General features: G+C 48.4%; 1 protein-coding gene across 1 annotated transcript in view; it reads left to right on the forward strand.

The window, feature by feature from the left end:
- Positions 1–16,948, forward strand: part of CHCHD4 (coiled-coil-helix-coiled-coil-helix domain containing 4) — a 17,598-nt gene extending 650 nt beyond the window's left edge. The window contains exons 2-3 of the mRNA XM_020981145.2: positions 11,335–11,433; positions 15,712–16,948. Of these exons, the coding sequence (XP_020836804.2) occupies positions 11,335–11,433; positions 15,712–16,013 (401 nt within the window). The 3' untranslated portion in view covers positions 16,014–16,948. The remainder of the gene's footprint in view (positions 1–11,334; positions 11,434–15,711) is intronic.
- Positions 16,949–17,615: the final 667 nt, after the last annotated feature.

A 17,615-nucleotide genomic window follows, 5' to 3' on the forward strand; every position in this document is an offset into this window, starting at 1 on the left:
TCCGGGGGCTTCCTTCCCTGCGCACGTGCGCAGGGGCTCCCCCACGGGGGTCAGGAAGTTAACCCAGGGCCTTCTGGAAGCTGGGGCTTTTTCCCCGTCCCCTGCAACCTTGAGGCAGCCCAGGGACTTCCTTGCAGGAGGCAGCCGGGCTTTTCAGCCCAGATTCTGCCGTTAACTTCCCAGGTGAACTTGCACTAGTCATTTTCCCCTCCAGATTCATTTTCCCCCTCTGTAAAATGAGATTGGACCTCATGCTTCCTAAAGACCCTCAGGTTAGCCTAGGGAAACCTGGAAAAGTGTAGGGTCCAATGTCCTAGTGGCCCTAAGAAATGACCTTCACAAACGGAGGAACACTTGGAAGAGTTCCCAAGGTCAACATGGAGACCATCATTATGTAATTACAAGACAGAGGACAGTACTTAAGTCCGTAGTATTCATTCATCTGGGCACCTTACTGGGGCTGGCCTTACATGTTTTAGTATCACCTTCTGGCCCTGGGCCATACAGCGGCCCCTGGTTTGTGGGCTTTTTATTCGGTCCCTGTGGGTCTCTGACTCATACCAAACCTGTTAGGTCTTCCCAGTTTCTCCTTGCAGGTGAAGGAAGAGTCCTAGGAAATCTAGAGTACTTGTGACTTTTTTGTCTAATCAATCCTGATCCCTGGGGGTGTTGTGGGTCACGGGCAAGGATAGGTTCCTTCAGGCTCTTCCTGCTATGCCTTTGCCAAAATCTACTCTGGTTATTCTGGGTTTCTTGAACTTTGTGAGCCACCTTTACCAATACTGTAGCAGATTGTTAAACTTTTGAGTTCATTTTCTTAGTTTCATCATTAATTCATTTAGCAAATGCCTGTTGAATGAATGAGCAGACATCCAGCACCCATTCAGATGCTTCCTGAATAAATGAGCAGGCATCGAGCCCCCCAACAGATGCATTTTGTTGTTAAATGATGCTTGTTGAATGAAAGAACTGTGCCCAACAGAGGCATTCATGTGCTTATTGAATGAATGAATGCCTACCATCTCAAAAAACCTGTGCTGAGTACTGAGCATTTGGGGTCGAGAGAAAGGGGTGCAATGAGAAATAGTAGAGTAATACATCAGTAACTGCAGTCTCATTCTCAAGTTGTGACAGTCCCTCCAAAAGCTGAAATGAGAAAGGTTCCAACAAGATGGTGGGAGCTCAGTGGAGGGCAAGATAATAGCAGGTATGGGTTGGACTAGATAAAGGGTGGCCTCAAGGCCACGAGTGATCCTCTAGTACAGCCCTTTGATTGAATCCAGACTTCACAGAACAAATCCCCTTAATAAAAGGTTTTGTTCTGTAAAACTCAAAAAGTCACACCCAAGGACCTAGAAAGCCACTTGTGGCCTGGTGGCCAAAGGTTCCCCACCCCTGGACTAGATGGCTACTTGAGGTCATTCCCAGTGCTGAGATTCTGTGATCACATTCGGGGTGCCAACACTGCACTCTGCGTGAATCATCTTCATTTAGTCTTGGCCCGGCCTTTGGGGACTCTTAATTTTCTTGAACATCATCTCATACCTGCATTTTGCATTCTTTTCTTTAGCATATGACATTGTGTTAAGCTTACAAATTCAAAAACAAAATGGTAAAATGGAAATCAGGAAAAGTTTCATGGGAAACATAGCACCTGAATTGGTCTTGAAAAAGGAGAACTTGAAGGGGCAGGGGAGGGGGATGAGAAGAGAGTGGGGAATTCAGGGAGAAAGGAAGACAGAGGGACATCTACCAGTCTAGTGTGGCTGGAACCCAAAGTACACAAAGAAGAAAAATAGGAAAAATAGTTCAAAGCGGATTGTGGATGGCCTTGGAAGGCCAGGCAGAGAGGCTTTCCTTCTATGGTGTTGAGATGGGGGTAGGATGGGTGACTGGCCACCCCTGTGTCTTTTGCCATGTGGTTCTGCTGCAATCATAGCCCACATTTGTGTGGCTCTTGGGGGTTTGCAAAATGCTTTTGTTATTTCAAGTGTAGACAGCCTGCTGAGGGGCATTCTACGCCTGCCCACACCCCCAACCCCCGAATCCCTCCACAGTCATACTTGCCCTATGCAAGTCGTATAACCTGGCCAAAATCAAAAGCTCTAGAACGGTGGCAGATTCTCATTAGCAGAGTTTTCTCCACCCAGAGCTTCTGTACTTGTGAAATCTCCAGTTCAGACCCGAAAGAGCACCCCATCCTTTCCACTTGTGTGTCTGGTGTGATCTTTCCATGCCTGGCAGAAACTGCCTTCTTCCATTCCCTTGAAGCCTGACCTGCCTGAATTCTCCCTAGCATCTTTCCACTTTTTAAACCCAACCTTTCTTGCCCAGACTCTAACTGGAGAACATTCACAGTCCCTCAGTTGTAGCCCCTCCTTTTTCTCTGAATCACATCCCTTTGGTCACCAGGTACCTCTGGATGGTGTCTGTCACTAGGCTGTTGAGGGAGGGACTGGACTTCAGACTCCTGGAGAGCGGCACACTTCTGGCCTCCGTCTCGCAATGCTTCTACCAGTAGGTGGTAACACTCCACCCACATTGACTTGGTTCTTTCCAGTTACAAGCTGCTTTACCAACATTTTCTCACTGTGATTGCTGGTGGTAGGAAGGAACCTACTCAGAGCCACTGAAGAGAAGAGATAGACAGCCATGACTGTAAAACACAATGTAACATACCTGCAGACAGGGTGAAAAGGCTGTATGAAAAAGTAATGTTCAGCTGGCTGAAAAGGGGAGAGAGGGGGCTTCTGAGCCTGCTCAGTGAGCAGCATTGGGGACAGCTCTGGGACTGCCTCCTCTTTAAACCTTTCACGTATTAAGCCTAGAAGTCCTGATCTCTATCTGGCCACTGGGCCCAGATGGCTCCAGGAGAGAAAGTGAGGCTGGTGACCTTGCACAGCCCTCCCTCACTGTAATCCAATTCACTTGTAAGGCATGGCATCATCTTTCCGATGCCATGGCCTTTTTGAGAATGAAGGACAAACCACAACCTATTGAGCCTGTCTACTTTTGCTTATCATTAGCCAGACTAGTTTTTATCGTTGGTCAGTCATGTCCAACTCTTCGTGACCCCATTTGGGGTTTTCTTGGCAAAGATGCTGGAGCAGTTTGCCATTTCCTCCTCCATCTCATTTTACAGGTGAGGAAACTAAGGCACACAGGGTTAAGTGACTCGCCTGGGATCACTAGTAAGTGTTTGAGGCCAGATTTGAACTCAGCAAAATAAGTCTTCCTGACTCCAGGCCTGGCTCTATATTCACTGTACCACCTAGCTGCCCCTAAACTAATTTCTACTGATTTCTACTAGCTTCTTGAAGAGTCAGGCTCCTTGAGATGGGTGTAAAAGGTCTCATTGCTTTATGTTTGGGCAGGAGGCAGGCAGAGCTTTGAACCTATCCACAAAAGCAAATCTCTTCTGTAAGATTCAGAGTCCATAAGATTGAGTGCACTGAACCTCGGAATACTCCCTTGCTGTCCTTCCTGTGCTGGGGGTCCCTGGGCCTGCCCTTCAGTCCTGGTAAGAAGAAGGATTCCTCCCCTGGTTTGTGAAGATCTTGTACAGCCAGCCTTGCTTCAGTCATTCTCCAGCACTGGCTGCTGAGGCAGGCCCTGGCAAGACCCTTACTTCACAAAGAATGAAACAAACCCAGAGAGGGACAGTGATTTATCCAAGTTCACTGACACGCTGTGGTTGAGCCCACCAGAGCCGGCCTCTGGCTCCTGATCAGATCTTTTTCTGACACCTACCAGATGCCTTTGGGCACATACCCCAACCTCTTATGAATGATTTCTAATAAGACAAGTGTTTGGGGATCTCTAGCTGTATTCACCTATCTAAAGCCCTGTCCTGTAGAAGAGAGGGGCTGACCTTGTGAAGATGGCTTCAGGCATGCCTGAACTCGCTAGGGGGAAGATTGAGGCATTAGAGCTGTCTGGTAAAGGATCTGGGGGGTCCTGTTCAATGGTGCCCTCCCACTGGAGTCTTTCAAGCAGAGAGCGTATAGCCCCTGGTCAGGCAGGGATCTGGGGCAAACGACTTAGACCCTGGGTACAGCGTTGGTCTCCTTTGAGCTCCTCTTAAGAGCCTCAATGTTAACCCTAGGCTTTGGACAGCAAAATAGGAAGACTCTAATTCTCAGCCCAAGTTAGTCTTTCCTTCTCTCTGAATTCCAGTTTCTGAATCTTCAAAATGAGGGAGTGTAAGGGTGTGGGGAAAAGGAAGAGAAGCCTCCGTGATCTCTCAGGCCCTGCTTTTGGTCTGGTGCATCTTTGTGAATTTGCTGTGTTAGGGCACAGCCGAACCTCACCCACGTGTTTCAGCTCTGACTGGCTCAAATCAAATTAAGCCGGCCATGGCCAGTTAGATCAAGGCTGTTGCTGCAAAAGTTCAAGAGGCATTTAGAGGGGGCTGAAAGAACCGGCACTTTCTCAGGCTGAATTAATAAAGTCTAGCAGCCAAGTCAAGACAGTCCTGGTGAGGCCTGGGGGCAGGAAGATCTGAGTTCAAATGTGGCCTTACTAGCTTACTAACTTACACTTACTACTAGCTGTGTGACTCTGGGCAAGTCATTTCATTTCTGCTTTCCTCATCTTTAAAATAAGGATAGTAACAGCACCTACCTCCTAAAGTTGTAGTGAGGATCTAAGGAGATGTTGTAAAGTGCTTAGCACTGCACGGACACATGTCAGGTGCTATAGAACTTCTGATTCCCTCTTCCATCCCCCTCCCCATCTAGAGTATCATGTTTAGTTCTGGGAGCCCCATTTTGAGAAAGGCCATTGAGTGTGAAATGTCATCCAGTGAGCAGTTGAAGGAACTGCGGATGTTAAAGCCAAAGAGACGACACGGTCCCTGTTGTCAGATATCACGAGGGCTATAGAAGAGGTCAGGCTTGCTTGGTTTAGCTTAGAGAACAAGAGGTGGGTGAAAAATGACCAGGAGGGCAATTCTGGCCCAGTCTCTAGCAGTGTTTGATGGCCACCACCTGCCCCGGGTTTACAAGAGGAAGCTTTGCCAGCAAGAATAGTTGCGTTGCTAGCGCTCTGGCAGGTTTGCTGAGTTGGAGGGGATGTATTACTATTCACATGTTAAGAGACAAAGAAGCAGGTAAGGTTCAGAGGGCCTGGGTCTTGCCCATTGTCAGGGAGGTGGTGGGATCAGGGGCTTCGTAGAAGAGCCTGGTGAGCTGCTCAGTGCTAAAAAGCAGGAACTACTTTTATTTGTCAAGCTTAAAGAACAGTCTGCAAGAGAAGGCCATGAGCTTTTAACTGGAGGCACCCGATGGCATGGAAGACCGGAGTGACAAGGGAAGGCTGCCCTGGAAAGGGCTGCTGGAGCCAGGCCCTGCACCTCCAGATGGGAGCAGTCCTGAGCCCCTTCATGTGAAGGACAGGGAAGGTCTATAAGCAGGGAGCCTCAGCAGCTTGGTCCCCAGGCTGTGGAAGGAGCTCGGACACCTGGGTCTCTGTTTCAGGGCAACTCAGGCAGTCCCGGGGTCCAGAGAGCTGGCACAGCCAAGGGGTCAGGGCAGCTCTGGTGATTAGGAAGGGAGGCTTTCTATTTAGGCAGGCTCATGAGTCGGCCACCCCTAAGCTCACAGGCAGCTCAGAAACTAGAAGGTTCTAGCCTGAAATGTGCCAAGTCTAGAATTCCAGGGGGGTGAGGACTTCAGAAAAGGGGCAGGAGTAGGGTTACCAGGTAGGATGGACCATGGGAAAGGGGTGGAAGGTCTGTTACTTCAGCCAGAAAGAGCAGAGGATTTCCAGGCTCCTGCAGCCAGCCAGCACTCAAGACCAGATGGAGCGCTCCTGGCTAGCCCATACCCTTCTTCACCCTGGCCAGGATCGAAGATTGAGAGCTAGACGTGACCCAAGGCCTGGGATTTCCACCCTCATCGTCCTCTGACCCCAGAGCACCGAAGAGTCTGCGTGACTGTGTCCAGGTGTTGTGGATCAGCTGTTACTGGTTGGAAGTTGGATATGAGATTAATAAATCTTGAGTGGCCAGATGGATGGACAGACAGTTGGATGGGGCAGCCAGGCAGAATGGTGGATAGCATGGTGGGCTTGGAGTCAGGAAGAGCTGAGTTGTGACCTCAGGCACTCACTAGTTGTGTGGCCCTGGGCAAGTCACTTCAGCTCTGTCTGCCTCAGTTTCCTCATTTGTAAAATGGGGGTAATAACCACCCCCTCCTCCAGGTTATTAGGATCAACTTAGGTGATATTTCTAAAATACATAGCACAGTTCCTGGCACATAGCAGGTGCTATATTGGTATTGTTCTAGATGAACCGATGTGATGTGGTGACCCGTGAGGTCCTTCCAACTCTCAAGAGTCCATAACTGTCAGCAGTTACAAACTGTAGGAGTAGGTAGGATCAGGATAGAGCAGAAGCAGGTACTTGGAACATTGTCCGCTGTCACATGAACATTCAGAATCTAGATGATTCTTATCCTGTTTGTGTTATTTTTCAAGGAGAAAATGAGCGTTAATCACGTGGCAACTCGTGAGGTGCCATTGGCGGAATCCGACTTGTTCCTCGTTTCTTTCCCAGGTGACCTGGTGGGTGATTGCCCAACCCCCATGGGCACAATCTTGGTATGCAGAGGATTCTAGACTGTTTGAGGCCGTGGGGCTTTAAAGCTCCTCTCCTCCCGCCCCTTCCACTCCTGGGGAAGGACGCTGAGGCTAGCGGGCTCAGCACAGTGTCTGGCACATAGCAGGTGCTTCATAAATGTTGATTGATTATTCTGTGTTCATCACAGTCATTTTGTTTGCTTACATAGGCCACAACTTTGTCACTGGTCTGCATCTTTTCTTCCTTTTTTTTTTTTTTTGGTTGAGCAATGGGGTTAAGTGACTTGCCCAGGGTCACACAGCTAGTAAGTGTTATGTGTCTGAGGCCTAAGTTGAACTCAGGTCCTCTTGACTCCAGGGCCGGTGCTCTATTCGCTGCGCCACCTACCCACCCCCCAGTCTTTTCTTGTGTTCTACTTCCATGGGATAAGCAGGTCCTTGAGGATCGAGGTACCCCCAGCGCCCACACAGAGGTGGACATCCAGCAGCAGCAACCTAAGATCAGCACGTCAGAGCCAGGAAGGATAATCTAGGCCTTGAGTCTGGGTCAAGATTCAGGGAATGATATTGATTAATTTTATTGAACTGCTTTTTTGTGCTTTGTTTCTTCTAAGAAGGGATGGTCAGTGGGTGAGGTAGAAATATAGTGGTAAATTAAAGTGATACAAAAACTAAGTATATAAAAAAAGAGAGAGGGAAAAGAAATAATGTAATCCATTCCCTCGTTTCTACACATCAACTGATCACTTTTAAATATTTTGCAAATTGCTTTGAAATTCTAGAAAATGTGATGGTAGTGAGGAAATAGGCACAGAAGCTTCGAGGAACTTGTGCAAGGTCACGCTGAAGAGGTCTAGAGGTTTTGGGGTGCTGGGACCCCAAGATCGCGGTACCAGGCCCTGCTGAATGAATTCAACTCAAATCTTCTTCAGCCAGAGGAAAGGTTTATTAGTGGTAAATCACAAGGGCCAGGTGACGCCCATAAGGACAGGTGGGCATGAGAAAGGCTCAGCCTTTGGGGCACGAGAGATTCTCAGCCAGGTGACGCCCGTAAAGACGAGCGGGCATGAGAGGTTCTCAGCCTTTTGAGCTTGAGGTTCTTAGCATCTGAATGAGGGCCAAGGTGGATCTTAAATACTTAAGTAACTTTGGGTGGCCAGAGAAGGAGGTTGGGAAATGGGTCTAGGTAAGAATTCTAATTGGGGAGGTCTGAGAAATTGAATAGATAATGAAGGAACAGGAAGGCAGAAGTTTGAAAGGCATCTGCACAAAACCAAGGTGGGGCTAGGACTTTCAAAAGGAGATAAAGGAAGGCCTTTCTGGGGCCTATAGACAAGAGGGAGCCTAAGGCTTTCAAAGGGATATGAGGGGAGTTGATTAGGAAATTTGAAGGTTTAAGGGATTTCCAGGTCCTGTAGACAAATAGGAGCCAGATTCTATTCAGGGCAAGGGTTGAAGGTGCATCTGAATAAGATCTAAAGGTAAGCTAGGGCTTTCAAGGGAGAGAGGGTCTAGGGCCTGTGAGTCAGATTCCCTTTGGGGCAAAGGGAAAAGATCTTGGCTTGGGCCCTGCCCCCATCAACGCAGCTGTTTGGTGACAAAACTAGGCTGAGAAGAGTGAGTCTCCCAGCTCTCTTAGCCCAGAGTACCTCCCTAGTGCTGTCTGTTCACGCCCCATTGATCTAGGTTCTGCAGTGCAATGAATGGCTTTGTTAACTCATGGAATATATACAGTGATCCCTGGATGGGAGTAAGACGAGGAGTATGTGTAGGACTGGATCACCCCAACACGTTAGGATAGGGTGCGGTGGATGGCCAGTAAATGCTGATTGAGTGACGCGGCCCCAAACCCTCACATGGAATTATTTGGTCCAGGAAGGAGCGATTTAGTGGCTTACATCAGGCTAGGATCTCGTCTGACCTCTCCATTGGTGTTGTGGTTAATCAGAGGCCTTCGTCTTTTCGGGAAGGCAGATCATCGCAGTGTGGTGGAGTGCTGGATTTGAAATCAATACCTGCCTGTGATAGTCATTAGCCCTATAGGAAAGTCACAGCCACTATGAGCCCTAATTTCTTAAACTGTGAAATGGGAATAATACACTAACCACCTCAGGGTTGTTGTGAGGAAAGCATTTTGTAAATTGTTACATGGGCAGCTAGGTGGCCCAATGGACAGAGCACCAAACTTGGAGTCAGGAAGACCTGAGTTCAAATTCTACCTCAGACACTTACTAAATCTGTGACCCTGGGCAAGTCACTTCGCCCAGTTTGCCTCAGTTTCCTCATCTGTAAAATGAGCTGGAGATGGCAAACTACTCCAGTATCTTTGCCAAGAAAACCCCAAAATGGGGTCACAAAGAGTCAGACCCAATTGAAAAAAATGACCAACAGAAAAATGTGATATGCATGTGAGCAACTACTGTTTTCTCAACTTCTGTTGGCACTCTGAGAGGACAATTAAGCTACAAAAGAAAGGTCTTTCCATTCTAAACACTGTTGCCTCACTTAAGGTCGTTGGGTGATGCCTCTTCCCTCAACAATTGTATTATGGGATTATCTTTCTTCCATCTTGCTTTGATGTTTATTTTTCTCTAGATGAATGCAATGTATTTTTCTTAAGTTTGTATTGTGTCTTGGGTATTTTTTCCTGGGGCTTCTTTCTCAGTTTTTCTTGTACCCAGTCTTTGCTTTCCAGCTTGCATCTTTTTTTTTTTCCCAGTCAGAGGCAAGGTTTATTAAAACACTGGCTGAGGTGAGCAAGATTTTAAGACTCTGAGCGATTTAAGGGGGGGGGGGAGTGATCCAGAGGTAACAGATAATGAAGAGCTGGGCTAGGTTAGAGGTAACAGACAATTGGGGTTTGGGGCAGGGTCACAGCCACAATGCAAGGATAGCTGAAAGGATTATTAACTGCAAAGGGCCGGGTGCCCCAGGCGAATGCCAGGGACTTAAGCCATATGGCAAAATACAGGGCCTTTTAGGGTTCCATCATTAGCACCCCATTATTACCCCCTCAAACAAATGGGACCCAAATTCTTTTGGGGTAAGGGTAAAGGTCTCAGCTTCTGAAACTGCTTCCTGCTGGCAATCAGAGTAGAGCTCTCCCTACCTCAGGGGAGTCCCAGAGAGGAGTTTGACTGGAACTGAGCACAGGCTGCATCTAGGAGATGATGGGAGGACATAGGCTGGTACCCACCGTTTGCTACCAACTGTAGGTGAATGGCCTGAAGTCCAAGTTCGGAGGCTGGCTGGCTTTTTATCTCATACTGCCTTGATGAGATTGCTTTCCTCTCTCCCCATGGCTCTTGGGGAGGAGGGAAGGGGGGGATGGGAGGAGCAGGATATGCCGAACCTGGGTGATACTTCAGGCTTTCTGGGTTGCCCCTGGGTCCAAGGCCATTACCAGTAGGGCCTACGCTGTAGCTTCTGGCCTCCTACCTCCTTCGGTTAGACCGGTGAGGGAGGGCAAATTCGAAGGTGGGGAAGGAAGAATGAAACTCTGTTCTCCTAGTTTGATCTTGGTTGGGAGGGGTTAACAGAAAAACCTGGGGCTGTTTGCATACCCTCTTGACTCAAGGGAAGGGAGTGGGGGAGGGGAGTGACCAGGGTCATAAGGTCTCTCAGAACTCCTTAATGATCAATCACAAATCTCCAGAATCTGCTAAGATGTTTTTAGCTGTTCTAGAAGAATCTTAAGAATTTCTCTTTGAACTTGTACAGTTTATCTTGGTCCTGTAAATCATAGAGGCCAGGCACAAAGCTTTCCTTTTCAAGGTCTTGGAGACCAAGCTTTTTCCAGTTCTAATCTTAGGGAAGTCCCACTGAGTCTGGTTGCAAGGATCTAGTGGCTATGAGGTAGGGAGGGAAGGGGGATCCTGCAGCCAGGGGTGTGGGGACAGGGAGCCCTGCAGTGTAGACCAAAGAGAATAAGCCTCAAGACACCAAAAAGCACCGGTGGTTTTCCCGAGGGAATTGAGAGAATTGACAGACTTGGGCACACACTTCCTCATGGGGCATCCATCTGTCCTCTGTGCTGTAGAAGGTGTGTCCAGGTCCACGGCCTCAAACTGAACTGATGGACCGAGAGCCTGAGAGCATCAGGCTGATGAGACAGACAGCCTTCTAACTGTCTGACTTGACTGGAACCTGAGTGCATCAGGCCGAAAAAAAAGCACCTCCAGACCTTCCCAGGTTCTTGGAGAGTGACCCCAACTGCAGGGCCAGAAAGGGATAGGGAGAGAGAGGAGGCTTACACACCTTCCAGTCTTGGCTGGAGAAGAGCTTGAGATTAGGCAGTTTTCCTGGGCAGGGAACCATATGTTGAGGTCTAGGGATGCTGGGAACACTGAAATTCAAGGGCAAAAGACATGGGTCCTGCCTCGAAAGAATTCGACGCAAACCTTTTAGTCAGAGGCCAGGTTTATTGTATTGCAGTTCAACTGGGCCAGACTCTTAAGGAATCTGAGCCCAGCTTGCATCTTGACAGAATGGGTGCCCCAAACTAAATACAGGGTTCCATGATCCCTGGTCAAGACTAGGAAAAGCAGCAAAATCATTGCCTTTTCAAATGAATATGAGCTCCGTGAGGGCAGCAACTGGTGTATCACCCCCAACACCTGGCATGGGGCTCACTGGGTATATGAATAAGTGGACTAATTCTAGGACTCATACCAGATGACAGCTCTCATCAGTAGACCATATTGTTAAAATTAATACTTAGCTGGGACTTTTTTTGGTCTTTCTCCCAAATGTCAGGAAAGGATCGGATTATATTCGTAACCAAAGAAGACCATGAGACTCCAAGCAACGCTGAGCTGGTAGCAGATGACCCCAACGATCCCTATGAAGACCACGGTCAGTAGCACTTCATTTCTGAGTTGAGGAAGATTTCTTCTCCCCCACACCATCCCCCATAAAAAGGAGCCTGGGAGTGAGTTTCCCCCATGCACTTCTGGAGCTAGTCAGGGCTCTGGCAGGGACAGGTCAGCTTCGGGAGGGTCACCATTTCTCCATGCTCAGTAACCTAAAGCCTCTAAAACCTCTCTTCAGTTTTGCTGGGTTTTGTTTTCTAAAAAACCTGGAGTGGTCAGACCAGCTGCTGGTCCTGTTATCCTGTGTTTCATCTGCTCATTTACCAACCTGTGGCTCTTGGGAAGTCTGACATGATAAAATGCTGTAGGAGCAGGACATTGACAGTTAAGAATGTCCTCACTGCATAACAGTGCATAGCATGGAGGTGACCCTGACAACTTGAAGGCGCAAGGAGAGCACAAGCTGTGACAAGGCCCGCCAGGGCAAGAAGGCCTCACAGGACCTCAGATGTCAGAAGGCCTCTCATCAGATGATGCACAGCCTTTGCTTTGAGGTCCCCAGTAGGGGGACCCCACTGCCTCCTGAGGAATGCTTCCTCCACCTTGGGCAAGCTCTCCCCATTAAGTCCTCAATGAACTGAAGGCCATTCCCCCTTGTTTTCCTTCCTTTAGACTAGTGGTTCTTAAGCTTTGGGTGTGACAGTCTGGTGAAGTCTGGGGGGACCTCTTCTCAGAATAATGCTTTTAAATGCACAAAATAAAATACATTGGATTCCAGAGGACAGCTATTATGTTGAAATACTTAGCTTCTAGAATATATTTTAAAACAAGTTCCCAGATGCCCGGTAAGGAGCTGTGCTGTAGACTGGGCCCACACGAGCTTATCCCGAGTGAAGCCTGGCTTTCAGGACAGGCCTGGGCTAGCCTGTGGGCCTGGCCCAGTTAGGATCACAAGAGCATGGCATCCTCAGATGGGCAGCAGAGGGATGGAGCTCTCCCACTGCATCTGCGTAATTAGGGAAAGAGTTTGGTCTTTGATGGAGGAGCGAGCACCCACATCGATAAGAGTGGAGGTGTGACTCTGTCAAGGCACAAGCTGTCAAGTGAGATAAAGAGTTGACTTTTGCTTCTAATCTTCAGTTAGCCATTTGAAAGCTAGAAAACTCTGTAATCATCCAAAAAGCACATTTCCGCTAAATTCCACAGAGATTCTTCAGACCAGTACTCAGCGTTTAGCATTGACTCTAGGAACCGGTCCCAGGAGGAACCATGTGAATTTGTAAGTAGGCCAGTTACATTAAACCATGAATTGTTTTGGACTTTCTTCTCTTCCTTGTGCGTGGCCAAGGAGGTGGAAGGAGAACCAGGAGGCTTCAAGTGGGCCGTACAGCCCTCAGCATAGCACAGGAGAGGATGGGCCCTGAAGTCCTCTGCCTTCCTCTTTTTTCCTGAGATAGCAGATTGGGGCACAAGGTTGGCATTAGGGAGGTGCAAGTAGAACCCCCTTGTCTAGTTCCAAAGAATGGTGTTAAGAGGTCAGAGCAGCTGGGAGGAATAGGTCAAGGTCCTGTCTCTGTCCTTTTCGTGTAGGAGGGTTGTTGTAATGGACAGTGATGCTTGAAATAAACTGTCAGGTGTGGCTTAGCTGCCTTTTTTTATGCGGGTTGTAATTGTTATAGTTTTGACTTGTAAAAGAATTTTATGCAGTGAATTTTGTCCTTTTGGAACAAGGTGAGGAGATTGTTGGTATGGGCTGTATAATGTGGTGGAGAATCCATTTTTGGTATTGTTTGCATGTGAGAGATGACAGGTGGGGTGTTAGCTGGTTTAATTCTTTAACACAATTTTCCTGCTTTCCCCCGGTGTCTGGAACGCTAACTATCTAGACAGGGTTTTCCTTGCCAGGCCGCCTGTTAGGGATGGGGTTCTGGGCAGATGCACTCAGCTGCCAGCCTAGGCACAGAGTCAGAGTGGCAAGCAGACCTGTGGAGCCAGGGAGGGTCTCTAGAGCGATAGGGACGGCAAAAGAGACTTGGATTCTTCCAGACCCACTGGGGCCATTTTCCAGTATGGATATGAATCTGAGGCACAGAAAGGAGGAAGGACACACTGGGGTCATCTGGCTGGCTTAGTCCTGGGGCCGTGGTTGCCTGAGAGCCCGGCCCTCCTGGCTCAAAGCCCAGCGCTTGTCCATCCTGCCCTAGTGTCTGAGGTACCACCGGGAAGGCTTGTTGAAGCAGCCACCCAGCTTGGATTTGTACAGGACTGGGGAGATAGCAGAATGTTCTCAGTGAATACCCCTTGCTAGCTGTCATATCCTGGTGTTCTGGTTTTAGACCACCAAACAGGGCTCCCTTTCCCACACTGGCCCACGAGTCTGGTCCTGTGCAGTGACGCCATCCCAGAGTCGGTAAAGCCACAGCCCCCACTGGGCATGCGGGCAGTCAGGTACCCACGTGAGGATCTGATTGACATGAAGGAGGGTTTGAAGGGAGGGCAGGTCTGTTGTCAGACCAGAACCTCTAGGGGGCAGCCTTTGCCTGGCTTGGTCCCTAATGAAAGTTTGTAAATCATTTAGATGGTTAATTCAGAGCTGCCTTCACTCCCACCCCAGTTTTACGGAAGAAAACACTGAAGCCTGGAGGAGGTCGAATAAGTGATAAGAATTAGAGCTGGGATTTGAACTCAGACCTTTGGCTCCAGAGCCACTACTTTTCCTACCCAGCCGCATATCCTTGCCTTACTGGTAGAGGAAAATGAGTTGGCATCCCCAAAAAGTAATATTTTTATCCATATGAATGGGCCTGTGCTTTTCCAGGCTGCTTCTTGTGGGCCTTGTGACTGGGGTCCTCTGAGCTGGCAGAAGTTTAGTCCCTGGAGCATCAAATCTTTTGTCTTTCGTGAAGACTCAAGTGAAAATTAGGGCAGAAGGCAGTGAATCATGATATGTTTTTGTACAGATGTAATGGTTGGGGGGGGCGGGCACTTTTTTCTCATTGTTGGACTGTCTGATGCCCTGGCGGTCCTCTGGGACCTGTGGCTCAGAGCCTTTTGGAGTCTAGACCTGTCTGCCGAGAGGTGGGCAGCATATTAGCCTTCAATGACTGGAGGTCGGTGCGGTGGGGGCAGCTCCTCGGGTGCAGCTGGGCAGGGAGAGTGCCCTCCCGCTGGTGGGTGTGGAGGTGGCAGCCGAGGCAGCATTTTGTTAATGCACGTCATCGACCACGTTCGCAGTGTCGGTGGGAGAGACCACAGGGAGTTTGTGTGCAGAGGGCAAGCTTCACAAATGCCCTTTTCCCATAGCCAGCAGAGACCCAGGCCCTCCACCCTCATTGTAGGGCTGTCAGCACCACAGCCAGTTACTTCTCTTGGTTCACAACGTGTGGTGGCTGTCCTTTATCTCACAGTCCCATCCATAGGGCAGAAAGTGAGGTCACAGATGGGGTTTTAGAGCTGATAAGGAAACCTGCAACTTCCCCCTGTCCCCACTGGCCTCGTGTTTCAGGAAAAGATTTGGAATTTGGCATTGAAATCAGATTTCTGGCAAGAAAAGGCCGTAAAGGTCCTCAAGTCAAGCACTCTCATTTTACAGATGAGGAAATTGAGGCCCAGATAATGAAGTGGCCTGTCCAGAGACTCTGAGAAAGGAGCTGGGATTTGAACTCAGGTCCTTAGATTCCAAATACAGTGCTCTTGACCCTGTCCCATGTGCCCATGTCCACTTTTCCTCTGAGAGTGGTCTGGTTAGGAGCTTTGGGGGTTCTTTATCAAGTAGCTTTGGAGGGAACAGGTGGTATAGAGGAAAGGGCCCTGGACTGAAACTTGAGACCTGGGTTCTAGTTCTGCTTTTGACACTACCTTACTGCATGACCATCACCCCTCACCTCTTACCTCTGAAATGAGAGAGCTTGGGAGAGATTTCTTTTTTTTTTTTTTGGCTGGGCAATGGGGTTAAATGACGTGCCCAGGGTCACACAGAGCTAGTAAGTGTTATGTGTCTGAGGCTGGATTTGACACCAGGGCCAGTGCTCTATTCACTAGCTGCCCCAGGATAGATTTCTAAGGTCTTTTTTAGTTCTAATATTCTCTGATTCTGGGCCATGACCAGGATGCTCTCAGTGAGCCAGAAAACACTGGATTCCTCCCCTTTGGGGCCAGTCCTTCTAGCACAAGGATTGAGCCTGGGCCAGGGCCCCCGACTGCCTTACGCCCTCCCAGTTGTTCCAGTCCGCAGCCCATCCCTACAAAACAGTTTTGTTTTCCCCCCAGACTTCAGAGAACACCTGTGATGTTTTAAAGCTCTGTTCCCTCCTCCTTGCAGGTTTGATACTGCCCAATGGAGACATTAATTGGAATTGCCCGTGTCTTGGGGGAATGGCCAGTGGTCCCTGTGGAGAACAGTTCAAGTCGGCTTTCTCCTGTTTCCATTATAGCACAGAGGAAGTCAAAGGTTCAGACTGTGTGGATCAGTTCCGGGCCATGCAGGAATGCATGCAAAAGTACCCAGACCTCTATCCCCAGGAGGAGGATGAAGAAGAGAAAACAAGCGAGGGCGTGGAGGGGGCCGAGGCAGCAGCGATGACCGCCGAGGCGGCTCTGACCAAAGAGGAGGCGTCCAGCTAATGAAGACGGACGGAGGCGTCCACCTCCTGCCTTTGCCCCTTTCAGAGAGGCGTGGACCTTACGCCAAGTGGCTCTCTGGGGGTCTTCACAGAAAGTCTCTTACCTTTTCATGTTTTGTGCACTGTGTGAAGTAACTTATTTTGATGAGCAGGGGCCTCAACCCTGTGACACAAACACTGAAAAAAAGATGGGAGTTCTGTGCGTGTATCTATGTGTCTGTGTGTGGGTGTGTGTACCATGTGAGCCTCTCAGCACATATAGTTGCTGCTACTGCTTTTGAATTCTCGTCCAGAGCACCCCGAGTCTCACCGGTTTATGTGAAATAATGTATTAAGGCTTCTCAGCAACCCCTAAACCACTGCTCCCCAGGTTCAGACCAGGAGGGTGGGCATGCTGGAGTCATTCATTCTGTCGAGGTCCCTTTTTTGTGTATTTCATAGTCTACTTAGGACATATGCAAAAAATATCTATATCAAAGAGGAGGGACCATTTTCTGAGATGATTGATTTTTAAGAGAAAATCTCAAATTTATATTGTGCAAAGGTACTGATTCATGATACATTTACATCAGGAATAGATAGATGTTATATATATATACACACACACACACACATATCTATATATATTGCTGACAGATTCTGGAAAAGAAATGGCTCGGGTGGGATTTTTGTTTGTTTTTAATTTATGCACTGAGCTCTGGTTTTCACACATTTTCAAAGTGCAGATGTGTGGGTACATCAGGCAGCCTCTGGTTATCACTGTTCCTTTACTGTTGAGAATGCCCTGGTTGAGGGTCCCTTTGTGAATGCCTGTTCCATCTTTATCAGTTCATACAAAATTCCCTTTGGAGGTGGAGACTGAGCTGTTACCTGGAGTAATGGTCTTAGAGAAAATAGTGTGACCTCAAGTGCATATTAAAAGAAAAAATATTTTTACTTGGTTTTGAATCCACCATCTTTGTTTTTGTGGTTAGCATTGCTTTCCGTGTAAGAGAAGATGATCATTTACCAGAACATTCCAGTTTATCATTTATGGAGCACTTGGACATCCATTACCTCGTTTGACCCTGTGAGGGAGGCAGTGACGACTGAGACTCTTTTTACAAAGAGAGAAACGTATTCCAGTAGATGAAATGATTTTGCCCAGGGTCTAGAGCTAATAATGGCAGAGACCCAGATTCAGGGCTTCTGACCTCAACGTTCTTTCCACTAGATCCTCCCAAGGGGAATGGGGAAACATCTTCAAGAAGGCTCTAAGAACCAAGTCAGGTCTCTGAGTAAAGTCAGTAAACTGATGTTTTGAAGGCAGCTAGGGAAGTAAGGTGTTGTGTTCTGAAGGCTGAAATGGCCCTAGGTGTGGCATAGACATGCCTCGTTTATGTTCCAGCCTCCCTGGGCCACAAGCTGTTCCATGTTCCACATGAGTGAGTTTTCCAGATAGCTGATGGTTCATTACATTTCGCACACACACACACCCACCCCCGCCTTCTTGATCATAAGTTGCTGAGCATGATGGGCCTTGGTACTTCTCTGTGGTTCAGGGCCTCCTTTTAGACTTCCAGGTTACACTGAATCCTTCCACCTGCTACCCCAGCTTTGGTTT

This window comes from Phascolarctos cinereus, unplaced genomic scaffold (assembly GCF_003287225.1).
Source record: "Phascolarctos cinereus isolate Bilbo 61053 unplaced genomic scaffold, phaCin_HiC Scaffold_4;HRSCAF=312, whole genome shotgun sequence".
In the NCBI taxonomy this organism is placed as follows: Eukaryota; Metazoa; Chordata; class Mammalia; order Diprotodontia; family Phascolarctidae; genus Phascolarctos; species Phascolarctos cinereus.